Genomic DNA, 15,419 nt, shown 5'->3' with positions numbered 1-15,419 from the left:
CGGCATTCGAATCCTGGGTCAAAGCCCATCTTTAAAGCTGAGGCTCAAACACTGCTCCTAGCCCTGGAAAATATAGAGAAGGGTCAAGAACGGAATTTCTTAATTGCCACAGACTCCAAGTCTTGCCTCCAAGCACTTAAATCCATAAAGACTGATCACCCCATAATTGTAAACATTTAACCAAAGTAGCTGTGTTACAGAAGAAAAACTTGAATATCCTCTTCTGTTGGGTCCCGGGACATATTGGTCTGGCTGGCAATGAAAGAGCGGACACAGGCACTAAGGAAGTCCTCAACCTGGTAATCTCTGAATGTCAAATGCCACCCTCCGAACTTAGATCATTAATAAACACATATATCTCTAACAAGTGGCAGACGGAATGGGATGAATGCAACAATAATAACCTATATGAAATAAACCCCAGTATAAGAAGATTCTCTTCAAACTTCAAGTCTAGGCATGATCAAGTCATGTTCACTAGGTGCCGTCTGGGTCATTCAAGTCTCACGCACGGGTTTTTGCTGATTGGTGAATATCCTCCATTATGCCTTCCCTGTCAAACCCATTTGACTATCAAACACATCCTACTGAACTGTAACACCTTTGAAACTATCAGAAAGTAATTTTATTCAGAGAAATACTTAAGGGAAATATTTAGAAAGGTATCACCTGAACGTATTTTAGAATTTTTGTCTTGTATTAATCTCAAATATTTTTCATAGCTTTGCAAATTGTACATATTTATTGTTTATCCTGTGCTTGCCATGTGAATAACCTTGTTGCTGACATAGTGTTAAATGTTAATAAACAAACAAACTGTGGAAAGCGCCCTTGCGCTTCCCCTCTCACTCGCTCTCACACATGGACACACACACACACACACATACACAAACACACATACACAGGAGCAACAAACAGAGCCTTCATGTCAGAGCACACCTGCGGCTCACTGGGGTTGTAAATAGTTGTTTAGCAATGGAAAAGCTTTAAACAAAAGTGATGACACAACCACGTTCCTGTTGAGAAGTATACTTAAACTTACATCTTGGCAATTTGAAGCAATGTAACTCCCGCCGAGAGCCGTGGTAAACACAGGTAATTCCACACACGCAATCTCTGTTTCGCTCGCTCGCTTGCTCACACATGCACATGCACACACACTAGCTTGTTATTCCAGTAAGTGCTTAACAGAAGCGCAAGTCTAAAGTGACGTTTTTGAACTAGCAAAGAGAGCTTGGGCTGTACCAAAACAACACGCTGAATTCGTGGCGGAAGATAGTTGTTCCACTCACGAGCGTTTTAAGGACAAAAACCAGAAAATGTCTTGAGATAAAAACCTGAACGTTATCTTAAGGTGTGGTAACCGTGGTATAAGTGTAATAATTGACTCCAGCCTATTGAATTATTGAAAAATAATGCATATCTGAGGTGTAACAGCCGCAACTTGAAGTGACCTCGGGGTATGCATTATTTTTCAATACTTCAACGTTCTGTCATCAATTATTCCTATTATATTATATTAAATTGTATTGTATTGTACTTGCCTTTTTGGCTTGCGTCATCTCTTATTTTTCCCTCCTCACCAATCAGCTGGCTTTTCTCTTTTATGTTACACCCACTTTGACTTTTCACAATCTAGTCTAATCAAGTCTTGCCCTGTTTTTTTTTCTTGTTGAATATCCTGTTTCATTTGGAAATATGTCAGATTACGTAAGTAAAATGGGTTGTGAATGCCATTTCATGTTGACTTTTGGTTGTTTTTATACGACTTTATCCGTTAAGTGAGAAAAGCCGGAGCTTTATAAAATTCCTAATTTAAATTAAGATATAAACAGTTTTATACTCTGTGATTTGTAAGATAATTCCACCGATCTCGCTCTTGCTAGATGTAGCGCAACAAATTACAACAGAGTGCAGGTGTCTTGAGATGTGTTTTTAAAAGTTGAAGTTCTTTTTAACTTGGCACAGCATCTAAAAAACAGCGCTCCTGTGCGAGACACTAGAAAAAAACACTGCAAAATGCTCAAACATCTGTCTAGTGCATGTTTACTCAGAAATGTGTTTGGTGCCTTCTGGAATCCAGTTTTTTTTCAATTTCAACTTTTTGATCATGTATAATATTGCAACATGAAGTTCCAGTGGCAAAGCACTGATTCAAAATCAACAAATAATATCAACTTATCACATAATACTAACTTAAAAGAAACTTCTTGGGTACATTGGGTCTTTGTGCCTTAAAAAACTTTAACTCCTGTGGGTACGAACCCAACACACTGTGAGGAGGCAAAGGTGCGGCTGTAAATATTTAATGGAGGCCCCGCCCTAAAAATGCGCTACCGATCCATGCATACGTGCATTTGCTCTGTAGATTGTTGGCGATGCCAGGGCCATCCTCTTTTGGACCATTCATAATTTAAATGACTCTAAATGTTTAATGGTTTCTCTACAGAATGTTTAGAATCAGACATTTTAAAGTAGGAAGGTTTATCTATGTCAAGTGTCCAGAGGGGTTGGAAAGCACACACACACACACACACACACACATACACTCACAAAGAGAGCTGCACCATGTGTTTTTTCAGAAAGTCGTTCATTGGCCCAACCTGTGAGAAGAGACAGACAACAATTTTGTACAATATATTTAGATTTCCGTAATGACTTCTATTCAGTATCATGTTCTTTCTTTAAAAAACAACATTTACTTAGGCAGCATTACTTTTACTATTCACACTTAGGTTAAGGGATTTCAACAAATTGCTAACCCAACAAACGTGACTTTTGCACTCGTCCCACACTGTTGCGCTATGGACATGAATGACACCTAAAATCTTATGGTTTGTTGAGGAGATGTGCTGGTACTTTTGTACTTGTCTCCACTACTTTAAGAATTTTGTTGTTAAAATGCTCCTCTCCTGTATATTTGCAGGTCTGGAGGAGCTGGTGTTGTCAGAGATCAGTTCCCCGAGCCGTACGCAGCAGACGGGTGACAGCAGCAGCATTTCTTCCTTCAGCTACAGGGAGATCATGAAAGATGGGGCATCAGCTCCCAGCACCAATAAGGTAGAGCCGTCTACTAGGGCTCATGTAAAATACACTAAGGCACTCGCTGCAGTTGACATTTCCTTTTATCATTCTTCCAGAGCTGCACTGCATTTATGTCCTCCAGAAGCTATTAATACACTCCTGAACAGTGTAAATTCCATAAATACACTGTGCCTGTGAATAAACAAGGGAGCAAAGATAGAATATTTGTTGTGGCATGCTAGGAGAATCTTGAAGGACAGGTGTGTAGGTTAGTGCAGGAAAGCGATTTTTCTTAAAACAGAAATTTCGCAACATGTTCTGTCCTTTGAGATGTGTACATTTGACAAATTATTGGTACTGGCTAAGGCAAGAATCACTATTACTATTGCTCATGTTTTTGGATTTGGGATTTGAACAAACCCATAACCGTAAGTAGTAGACTTCGGTGCGTTAAGCTGCATTCACATTGTCTGCGACCTGCAGCCACAAAGCGACAGGAGAACATTAATTTTCAATGAGAGCTGGCAACATGAGCGAAAGTGACCAGAAAAAAGCAATTCAGAAATGTTTAACTTTATGCTAATGCAGAGCAATATCGCACAGGAGCAACAAACAGAAGTAAAGCTCACATCATCCTTCTCCTGTGAGATACTGAAGTCGAGTGCAGGCAAGATGGAGAAGATCATGTTTTCATTGATTTCACTGTTGTATTTACAGTAATTCATTTGTAACCACATACAAGAGTATAGTAAAAAAATAGTTAATCTTGTTAATGATATAATGCATTGAGCACTGCTGCAGTTTATATGAAACCACTTTTCCCTCAATGCTAATTTATAGCAGAATGTAAACTGACTCGTCAGTTTGGATGATGTACCAGAAATTGTTGCCATTTTGAGTCTGTTTCATACATTGATAGATTGTGAATCTTGTTCATGATATAATGCATTGAGCACTGTTGTAGTTTATTTAAAAACACTCTCCCCTACAACATGTTCATTTTTAGAGGCAAAACAACTGATTCCTTGTCAAATAAGAATGATATCGTACTTTTACCAGCAATACAGCTCATACAAGATTTTCTTAAAGTTGCACTTAGTAATTTTTTCCCCATTCTAAAAGATTTACTCAAAGAAATGAATTGTAATTTTTAAACATATGTATAAAATCATGAGCACTCACATGAGATAAGGACTCTATTCATATCAGTAACCTTATAAAAGCTGTTTTATACAATATGGGGCGTGGGCGCCCTCATGGGGGCTGCCATTTTAGAATAACATGACCAGCTGAATACTATTTGCTTAATCTCACTAACCGTCTTGTTATTGGACACTTCTCTTGGATTAAATTAATCATAGCTGATTGTGAATAGTGAATTTTTATAATGGCATCTGTAACTGAAAACTATTGATTTTGAATGATGCTGCATCCACACCATTAGGTGTCACTGTAAGTCCAAAATGACACGAGCAAAAAGTTACTGGGTGCACCTTTAAGCTATGGACAGTTGTGGAGCTGACCAATAAAGTTATAGCAATCAGCAGTTGGAATAACTACTAGCGACACTGAGTACCGAGACTAGCGACATCCAACGACAAAGTCGCTGACAATGTGAACGGGGCTTAACTCATCCCACACCGTTTGTGCTACGGACATGAATGATACCACAAGTCATGCGACTTGTTGAGGAGAGGTATGCTATTTCTTTTTAAAGCGATTGGACTTTTTACATGGCGGATGACCCATGCCATATCTAGAGACCAGAATATCATAGTCAAGTTGGGCTGACCTAGCAATCACCCAGAACACACTAGCAATCACAGATCAACGCTCTAAAAACCACTTCGAACATCTAGCAACCACATAGCAATGACCTGGCAACCCACCACAACACCTTAGTAACAAGGTGGCAAGTACCGATCTTCTGCTTTCTCTACCACTTTCTGAAAATGTTAAAATCTAATTGACATTCAAATGAATTTGTCAAAGCACAACATTGTTAAGGCTCCTGTTGAATTGTTATGGAGCCAAACAACGGGATGCAAAATGTTACTTGGGGACCATTATTTTCGCTTATCACTTCATGAAACAGAAACAGAAAATGGTAAAAAGCACATTGTAACTTACTGAATAGAAATGTGATTAAAACAAGCCCAAACTAAACATTACACTGTGCATAGATCTTGAAATAATCTTCACAGAGTGACGTGATTTGGCTAAAGATATTAGGGCTATGTTCACACAGGCAGACGAAATCAGATCTTTTAGTGTATCTGACTCAAATCCGCTTAGGTTTGTGTAGTCTAAACAGGACAACAACACCTAAAATCCTATTTTAACAAGCCTGATCCAAACCACATTTGTAGGTGGTTTGGAATCCGATTAAAATCAGTCTGAACAGTCAGATCAGATTTCATGTTTTGTTTTTTTTGTCATTTGTTGTGCACGATGGGTTGTTACATCAGGTGTTGCGACTGTTGTGCACGATGGGTTGTTACATCAGGTGTTGCAACGATTTATTCCAACCGTTATAAATTTTGCTTTCATGTGGCACTTCGAAGGGAAAACATGATGGCAATAACGCAGGATCGTTCTAAACTGAAATTTCAATACAAATGACCGTTTTATTACACCTTTCAGCTCTCCTAAATCAAATCAGCATACATCTGTAATATAGGCACATTTCTGGTTCATGTTACATCTGGCATACCTTAAATGGCAGCAGTTCTGGGTTAAAAGGTTAAATATTAGAACTGAAAAAAATTATTGGTATCTTGCCAGAAATTCCATATAGATGCGTCCTTAAAACGAAGTAATTGTAAGACACATTGTTGTTTTTAAGGAGAACTATACTCATCCTTCAGTAAGAGAAGCTCATTTATTAAGCCAGACGGAAAATGAGACTCATGGTAATGGAGAGCATACACACACAGGGGACGGTTGAGATGGTCTCTGGGATGAGCTGACCTTCATTTGATTGGATCTTCTCCAGCTCTGTAATGAATATTGCTGTCATTACATTTTCATTGTATTTATTCGAGTTATGCATTCTGACATGTAACTTGGTTTCCCTTAGTTATGTTCCCCTATGTTTTTATGTCATCTGTGCAGATGCAAGTTGTAATATGTATTTAAACATAATAAATGGAAACTTAAAATGTATTAAACTTTTCTTCAGTAATTTTGTTGTTGAGAATAACACTGCACCAGCAGCATAAATTAGAATGGAAATTCTGGTTAAGATATTTTGTAGATGTTTGAACAAGATTATATTTTTCTCTTTGCACAGTCCAATACCAGTAGTCCTCAGTCTCAGTCTCAGCGACCTGCTGACCTTTCTGACGATGAGGTCAGCGAGCTCTTCCAAAGACTCGCAGAGGTCCAACAGGAGAAGTGGATGCTGGAGGAGAAGGTATGATGTTGGAGAAGGTTAACAAGTCATAACAATCTCTTGTTACTAAGAAAAGTTACATCTGGTGGACATGCTTCGGTTTGCAGTGCATATACTGCAGCAAGCATTCACCCGAACATTTCCTCTGTGTGCACCACAGGGGGTTGTAAGTGCTGAATTGTGTCTTTGAATCATGAAATATGCATGCAGGTATTGATTTTTTCACCTTTTAATCGATCCGTCTTGTTCAGTAACTATTGGAATGGAAATATGTAGTTAGTGCATTGACAAGTTACATCACTCTTTCTGCGTTAAAAGTGACGTGATACTGTAAGCCCAAACATACCAATGCCAGTCACAATACATGGATTTCTAACACAATATGCCTTGGAGGAAAATTCTGGGTTTTACTGAACAAAAGATTGAATATGATGTTGCACTTTCAGAGTGTGTAACCCAAACTCTGCTTATTAAGCTGTCATAGAAGAGTATTTTAGCATCTAAAAAATGGTACACTTCAACTTTAAAACAAGCGTTTAAAAATGAACAGGTTTGGACACCGTCAACCACACATCATTGTTGAGTCTGTTGGCAGTGAGCACATTGTTCACACCTGTGACTTTCCGTATCAAGTTCATTGCACTTTTGTATCGTTGTGGCGTGTGGCAGAGTTTACCGCCGATCTTATCTGTGTGTTCTGTGTTCAGGTGAAACACTTGGAGGTCAGCTGCGCATCAATGGCCGATGATATCTGTAAAAAGAGCGCCATTATTGAGACATACGTCATGGACAGCAGGAGGGGTAAGCGACTCTCTCTCTTATTGTTCTTGGCCACGGGAGTACTCGCTGTCTCAAAACAAACAACATAAATGTTTACAGATCAGGTCAGCTGATAGCTGCATCCGTTCTCACAGGAAAACTGACAGCTGCAAAAGCATAAAATGTGTCATGAAAAATGGGTCATATTTCACCAAGGTTTGGGCTGTATGCAAGATCTGTATTCACGATATTATAAAGAAAATAAAACGGAACTCAATTTTAGGTTCAAGGTGAACATGTTTTTGTATTATTTTATGATTTAATTACTTTCATCTTTGTTTCTTAAACATAAAGATTAATAGGGCTGGGAATTGCCACAGACCTCCCAATTCAATATTACAATGATATTTACTTGCTGGTTCAATATGTATTGCGATTTTAAAGTATTGCGATTCTGTAAGTTGTGATTTGATGTTTTGATATATTTTGTGTTTTTTTTTTTTTTTTTTTTTTTAGAAAGAAATGTCTTTTAAAGAACAGTTGTGTTTGAAATTACAATTGTTTCACTCTGTAATACAGAATTTGCAGGAAAAAGATAGAGATATGCAAAACTACCAATTTAAAACTACCAAGTCAGTGCATTGTCTGAGCTATTAGGCTATGTTCAGACTGCAGGCAAATCTGATTTTTTCTCAGATCAGATCTTTTCAGGCAGACTGTCCGCAGTCCAGATTTTATTTTATTAAATTTTTGGGATTTTTTCCCCTTTTTTTCTCCCAATTTGGAATGCCCAATTCCCAATGTGCTTTTTAAGTCCTCTTGGTCGCGTAGTGATTCGCCTTAGTCTGGGTGGCGGAGGACGAATCCCAGTTGCCTCCGCGTCTGAGATCGTCAACCCGCGCATCTTATCACATGGCTTGTTGAGCGCGTTGCCACGGAGACATAGTGCGTGTGGAGGCTTCACGCCATCCACCGCGGCAACCACGCCCAACTCACCACGCGCCCCACCGAGAACGAACCACATTATAGCGATCACGAGGAGGTTACCCCATGTGACTCTAACCTCCCTAGCAACCGGGCCAATTTGGTTGCTTAGGAGACCTGGCTGGAGTCACTCGGCACGCCCTGGGATTCGAACTAGCAAACTCCAGGGGTGGTAGCCAGCGTCTTTATCACTGAGCTACCCAGGCCCCCCCGACTGTCCGCACTATTAATTGCAAGTGATCAAATCAGATTTGCGCGTTCAGACATAACCAACCTATCTGCATGGGTTGCTTTGGTAACGACGTAGGCGTACCCACGTGACGATGCTTTCAAAACAGATGCGGGAAAATTGGAGGTGCATCATCTCGCTCTCCAAATAAGCGCCCTGTCCAGTCGCAGTGCAGAACTCCTCCGTCGCACAAGAAAAACTCAGCGACGGAGGAGACTGGTAAATATTGTGATGTTCCGTGCTGCAGTCACGGCCGGCTTATGAATACTTCCGGCATTTCCGTCACCGATTTTTGACGTCATCATTGTGTGTCACGTTAAGAGTGACTTAAAAGACCATTTGAAATCCGATTTGAGCAGCCAGAGCGTCCGGACTGAGACGCATCTGAAAAAAATCAGATTTAAATCACATTTGAAACCACCTCCCGATGTGGTTTGAATCAGATTCTGAAAAATCAGATTTAATGTGGTTTTTTGCTGTCCAGACTATCAAAACTCATCTGGATACAGTCTGGATATGCAAAAAATCAGATTTTTAGTGGCAGTCTGAACGTAGCCTTAGTTGACTAGTCAGTGTTAAGGAACCCATGTATAGTTAGGCTGCATTATGTCCATGTTACCCAATTAGATGTGATGTGCACAGCCATTTAACAGGAAAAACATGTTCAAGTGGAACTCTGCACAAATCTAGTTTCGTATATTTACCTATCAATCTTTGTATTAGCATTAAGCTAAACGTGTAATTTTTTTAATTAAATAAAAAATAGATTTATCATCAGGACGACTATTTTCTCAAGAATCTTTTTTTACCCCACCCCTAAAGATTAGTATATATAAGTGAACCTACTGAGTTGCGTTCACAATGCATGTTAAGCATGAACTGCTCTGTGGAAATAAAGCAAACTAAACTCGGAGCACATCCTGATGGTTTTAGGTCATATGCAGCATTCTCATAGACGACGCTATTCTTGCAAACTGAGTTCAGACGACTGAAACAGAGAAGAGTGAGAACTCTATGCATGCGCATGTTCCGTGAGACGTGGCAGAGCATAGACCTCTGAACACACAGCGAATCAGACATTCTTCAAAATTTAATAAAGTGTGTTTCTTTAACTGAGCGTCTTTGTGTCTAACAGACATCCTGTAGGTCACGTGCCACAGTGTCAGGTAGACGAGCAAAATTATCCGACACTGCGCATTAAATACCCGTATTGTATGGGTGGCAGGTGCTAATTTCATACCCTGTGCTACTACTAAATATTTTTGCCGAATTCCCAGCTCCATGGTTTTGCAATTTCTCGATATTGTTGATTATCTTCTGTCAACGACTGTCACAATCGGTATCAGGATATTTGTCAGATGACGTCGATAACTGATTACATTGTCCTGTCGCCCAGCCCTAATTTCACCCCAAAAACAAATAAAAAAAAATTATAAATTTTGCATAAAGAAAATAATGCCATTTGTACAGTACTCTGTACCAGAAATGTTCACAAGTCTTTCATCTGAAGTCCGAGTAAAGTCTGAAGTCTATTAAAATGCGACTCGAGTGCAACCTGTGTCTGAGTCTCTTACTAGAGTCCCCATCTCTGCTCTGTGCTATGATGCAAGTAGACATCATGGTTTACGGGATTTGATGTACTGAATTAATGTTGATTTTAATTAAAAGAATGAGATTTTTGGCATTATAGTAATGAGAATTTGAGGGGTAAATTCGCATAAAGAGATAATTGCCATCATTTACTCACCCTCATGTTGTTCCAAAGTCTTATGACATTTTTTCTTCTGTGAAACACAAAAAGAGATGTTTGGAAGAGTGTTAGGAACCGACAGCCTCAGTCATCATGCACTTTAATTAAATGGGAAAAAAGAGTAGCGTCATTATTCTTAAAAATTTCTGAGTAAGTATATGTTAAATATGTTACATATGTTATATGTCCCGTTTATATAAGATATTCAAACGTTTACAAATATATATCTACACAATGGGTCAAAAGTTTTGAAACACACATTCTTTATTATAATTTTTTTTTCTTCACATTTTAGAATAATAGTAAAGTCATCAAAACTATGGAGTAACATAAATGGAACTATGGGAATTATGTTGTGACTAAACAAAATCCAAAATAAATCAAAAGTGTGTTATATTTTAGCATCTTCAATGTAGTCACCCTTTGCCTAGACATGTACTCTTGACATTTTCTCAACCAACTTCTTGAGGTATCACCCTGGGATGCTTTTTAAACAGTATAGGAGGAGTTCCCATCTATGTTGGGCATTTATTGGCTGCTTTTCTTTATTATTTGGTCCAAGACATCAATTTCAGTTAATATAAATTTTAGTTTTATAATGAAATAAATTAATATGGTGGCACAATTATATTTTTGTCTACAAAACGAATTTCAAACATTTAAGCATATACCTTCAGATCAAAAGATTTTTAAGATCATGAGAAACATTTCAGTCAAGTGTTGACTGACCGGTAGTGTATATAAATGTAAAAGTGAGTAAATTACATCATTCGCAATGCTTCACCAAAGTGGGTTATCGCTATTGAACTGAACAGTTCTGTTGAACAGAATACTGTTGAACGTTTAAAAAAAATAAAAAAAATAATTATTAGAAATGTATTTTTGCGATAATGTGTATACAATTCAAGACAGAGCCTACCATGAGCTTGAAGATTTTTTAAAGGAATAGTTTCAAATGTCTCCTTTCGGATTCCACAAAGTCAAATGGGTTTGGAACAACATGTGGGTGAGGAAATGATGATATCATTTTCATTTTTGGGTGAATTAATACTTTAATTGTTATAAGTCAGAATGCTAGAAAACTTGATCATCGAAAAATAGGTTTCAATTTTCATATGCAAAAATATGATTGTCAGATTTTTTATATATTTTTTTTTATTTAGATTTGAAATATGACCCAGACATTTCTTTTGTGAGATTCACTCCCTTAACTCAATATATTCATTAAAATGGCTACAGAATACTTTATTTCAGATTAATGTTGGTCTTTTAAATATTAGATGTAGGAATGTCGCTTTTCGAGAAATTAAGGAGATTTGCTTGGTGTGGTCATTATTTTATGTGAACATGGTATGCCTTCATCATAAAATTGCTTAGCCATCTCTCTGCTAATATACCTCTATCTCTAGAGCTCCATAAGTGTAAAAAAAAAAAAAAAAAAGCATAAATAGTCAGGTTTTAATATTCTTTTTTTTTTTTATGGCACTTTTTGTTTTTTGGCTCTGTTTTTATATCTGAATTTGTCTCTCTGCACTCCATACTTATATAATTTTCCACTAAATGTTTTATTGGTCCTATTTTTAATGCTGCTATTTTGGTGCCACTGTATTGTTCTCAGGTGCTCTTGAAAAAGCACTTGAAAAAAGCTGCAGAAAAAAGCAACGGCTAATAAATGTAAATGTTGCTGGATTTTTAAACAAATTTTTTTAGACAGGTTTATTAGAATGGACATGAGATTGCTGAAAGCTGTAGATTCCCATGAATTTCTCTGCTTTTCCTTCCTACTTTTAAATGACCTTCTTGAAATCTGTAAAATATGAGCTCTATTACAGAACAAATGAGCATTACTGCAATAAAAAAATAGTGATACATTTACATTTAGCCATTAAGCAGATACTTTTATTCAAAAGGACTCACAAATTTGGAACTAAACAAGCACATTTTCAGCACCCTTGGTTCCACAAGTATTTTTCAAAATAAGTATAAAAGCAATAAAGGAATTGTTTGCTGGTTGCTTTTTTTACTTGCAATTACAGTAAATCTTGTTGTTCTTCCATGTAACTGCAACTTTTTGGCTTTTTTAAAAATAATTTCTTTGGTAATCAACATTATGCCACAAATATTGTCAATAAAGCTTAACTTACATCTTCATATAGACAGTAACATTTTCAAGTTTGTTTTTATTTCACTAGAAATATCACAAGTTCATTATGAACTGTGTTACTGAAGCACTGACTCTTTCTTTGTGATTTTCCAGTAAAAGTTACGTTTCCAGCGGATGGAACGCAGTTCTGACAGATCATGACCCATTTTTAGAATTGGAACCTTTCAGAGCAACTGTTTGACAGTTTGGTTTGCTGGTGTGCATGAAAACAATAAAATTGGCAGGGCTTGTCTCACAGAAGGCTGGTCTTCTGTGCATTGGATCGCTACACTCAAAGAATCTTATTATATAGGATTTCAACCTCATAGGAAAATAACACTGGCACATTTCAAATGCCATAGAGCCTGAGTTCACCTTTAGAAACTGGTTTAATGTAAAAGTTAAGACTTGGGTAAAGTTTTATACAATAGTTGAATAGTTGTTTTTAAGTTGTATATTTAGCATATTTTGTAAACTATTGGTTGGTGCATGACAGTAATACCATATGCTAAGATATATTTATTTGAAAAGCCAGTAGATTTTAGTTTACATCTTAGCTGGTCCATGATTTGCATGATTTGGGACTTTCTAGAGAGCATTTTGTAGTGCAGGCTTAGTCGTCAATATTTTAGTCCATTTTCCCAGAAGGGAAATACTTTCGATTTTAAATGCGTATATCTGCTGAAAGTAATATTTTGCCAACATTTGGGAGTACACTAGCATATAGATGACTAAAGGCCATTTAACTGTAATTTAGATTTTATTTTAGGGACTTTGAGGGAACATTGTTTGAGCTACAACTCTATAAGTATACATAAGTTGCATTTGCTTGTTTTGGCAACCAATAACATCTTTGGGATAATTATTAGGATTATCATTTCAAACATTTTCGCCCCATTTAAAGCTATGCTGCTCTTGTGTTTCTTGCATTTTCCTGAGAACAGAGTAAAGATTGTAATGTTACATCTTCCTGTCCTCCCCCCATGTGTTCTGTTGTTTTAATTTCATGACTGACTGATTTAACATTTAATGGCAGAATAGATTCCATTGAGGCTGGTGTCACCTAATTGTAAATATTGTGCTATACAAGTTTAAGATGTCTGCTCCTTTGAGGTATTGAGAGAGCATACAAAACAGGCTTGTTCATGTACCCCACCCCCCACCCCCAATATCCATGGAGAGATGGCTATTGAGAATGACTCTTAGTATCTGTCCAAGACACTCTCTCTCTCTCTCTCTCTCTCTCTCTCTCTCTCTCTCTCTCTCTCTCTCTCTCTCTCTTTTTTTAAGTCCTGCAAGGTATCTTTATAATGGAATATATGTAAAATCAATCACATTTAAAAATGATCCACCTTCACATGTTCCTCAGTACTCTCAAACATTGCATATAGTTTTTGGTATAGAAAGGATACTAGTAGTGCTACTGAATCAGCTATTGTCTTAGTTTATTCCTAAAATCCTTCGTCAAATAGTACTGACCGATTTCAAGGTTAAGATTTTTGTCTTTAAGTTTTGGATGGAGTTTACGCAGGGTAGCGGCACCTTGACCAACATGCCAGAAAACCTGGCCATGAGGTTTTCAGTATGAAAATAATTCCAGACCGCCAATCCTGCATCGCTTTACAACAATTGAGGATAGATCTGGGCAGATGTACAATGGAGAGAGAGGGAGTAGGGAGGGAGAAACTCTATAGAAAAATAAAGGCAGGATTGCAGAAGGTAGCAGTGCTAGATGAGAGCTGACATTAGCAGGATGTAAATGATTCAGAATGCCGACATGCCTCAGTGAACCCAACGCTCATCCTCAATAATGCAGCAGAAAGACTGAGCACCCCTCTAGTCTCCTCTGTCCTCCTCCCCCGCCTTTTGCTTTATCCTTACAACAGTGCTGTTCCCCATAAATTCATGCCAGTGATATAACAAATTAAACAGTGCAACATTTCGTCAGAGATGTAGCCGTTTGAATCAGTGGCAATTTCCGTTGTCGCCAGTGTATTGAGGAAATGGTAAGTCAGGAAACGGATTAGCGGAGGCATAATGAGCCACACATACATACTATCTTGGCATATTGTTGACTTTTCACCTGCCAGAACATTCTGCAACGTTCTACCATTCAAATAGGGGATTGCGTAGAACAGTGGTTCTCAATCCTGGTCCTGAAGTACCCCAGAATCGCACATTTTGACACACCCAGTTCAGATCTTGGAGCCTCTACTAATTAGCTGATGAGTGGAATCAGGTGGGTTAAGTAAGAGAGACATCCGATGGATGGTCACTGCAGAGCTCTTTTACCATGGTTTGTTTGGCGCGATTCACTTATTGGTGGATGTTTTCTCTTCAGGATCATGGATAGGATAGTTATTCACCAGGAATTCCTCTACTAAACACACCTTTTTAAAAATGTAATTGAAAAAACACAGACTGCTGGCTTCTACAGAAGCATGTACCATCGATAAACAACCTTAAACAACGTGTCTTTAAAAGTTATCGTTAAAAATCAATTTCCCTATATAAAAATTAATAGGATTTTATTTTCTTCTCCAAAACCACTGTTGCGCTCTATTGAGAACCTTTGTCATTGAATATTCTGCAGATTGGAAAAGGTGCGTTTTGGCTCAACAGTTTCCCCATCATTCATGTTGTGACATTGCATCAATCAATCAATCGCATAACGTTGGCAACTTCTCTGCAGTATTCCACATGACAAACTGTTTGATATTGTTTTTCTAATGGAGTGGGTACATGCATCCTGTAATGTACCCCCAGGATCATTCTGTTTGGGTCTATATTCATTAAGACAAATGCTGAAAATGCCAGCCGTTAAGCAGCAGTAGGTCATTATGGATAAATGTGTTTTTGAAGAGCTCTGTGTGTGTGAGAGTGAGACTTGTGATGTTAGACAGCTGTAGGTTGGTGGATCGAACAATCTCTCAGCATGGTTGAGTTGAGAGGGTAGCGCAGCCTCCGCTAATCAGCCATTCAGCAACATGCCGCAGTCATGTGCGGACAGACTTCACTCTGGCTAAGCGCTCCTCCCTACTGGAAAAGGTCAGCTGGGGTGAGACGCCCAGGAAAACACAAGCACTGCAGCAGTCTGGAAACCCTCTGGCCGCCTACTTGTACACTCTTTTAGGCC

The 15,419-nt window shown here is 38.1% G+C and overlaps 1 protein-coding gene across 4 annotated transcripts in view; it reads left to right on the top strand.

Annotated features, from left to right (window-relative positions):
• The window catches only part of LOC127423922 (GRIP1-associated protein 1-like), a 78,430-nt gene that overhangs the window by 36,184 nt on the left and 26,827 nt on the right, over positions 1–15,419 (top strand). For 3 of the 4 annotated variants that reach the window (XM_051668614.1, XM_051668613.1, XM_051668612.1), the window contains 3 exons: positions 2,927–3,060; positions 6,317–6,439; positions 7,126–7,219. In XM_051668614.1, coding sequence (XP_051524574.1) covers positions 2,927–3,060; positions 6,317–6,439; positions 7,126–7,219 — 351 coding nt within the window. Of the gene's footprint in view, positions 1–2,926; positions 3,061–5,869; positions 6,001–6,316; positions 6,440–7,125; positions 7,220–15,419 lie in introns of those variants that run through there. The other variant, XM_051668615.1, reaches the window with a different exon arrangement.

This window comes from Myxocyprinus asiaticus, chromosome 33 (genome assembly GCF_019703515.2).
Source record: "Myxocyprinus asiaticus isolate MX2 ecotype Aquarium Trade chromosome 33, UBuf_Myxa_2, whole genome shotgun sequence".
Lineage (NCBI taxonomy): Eukaryota > Metazoa > Chordata > Actinopteri > Cypriniformes > Catostomidae > Myxocyprinus > Myxocyprinus asiaticus.
This window is presented reverse-complemented; position numbering and strand designations above follow the sequence as displayed.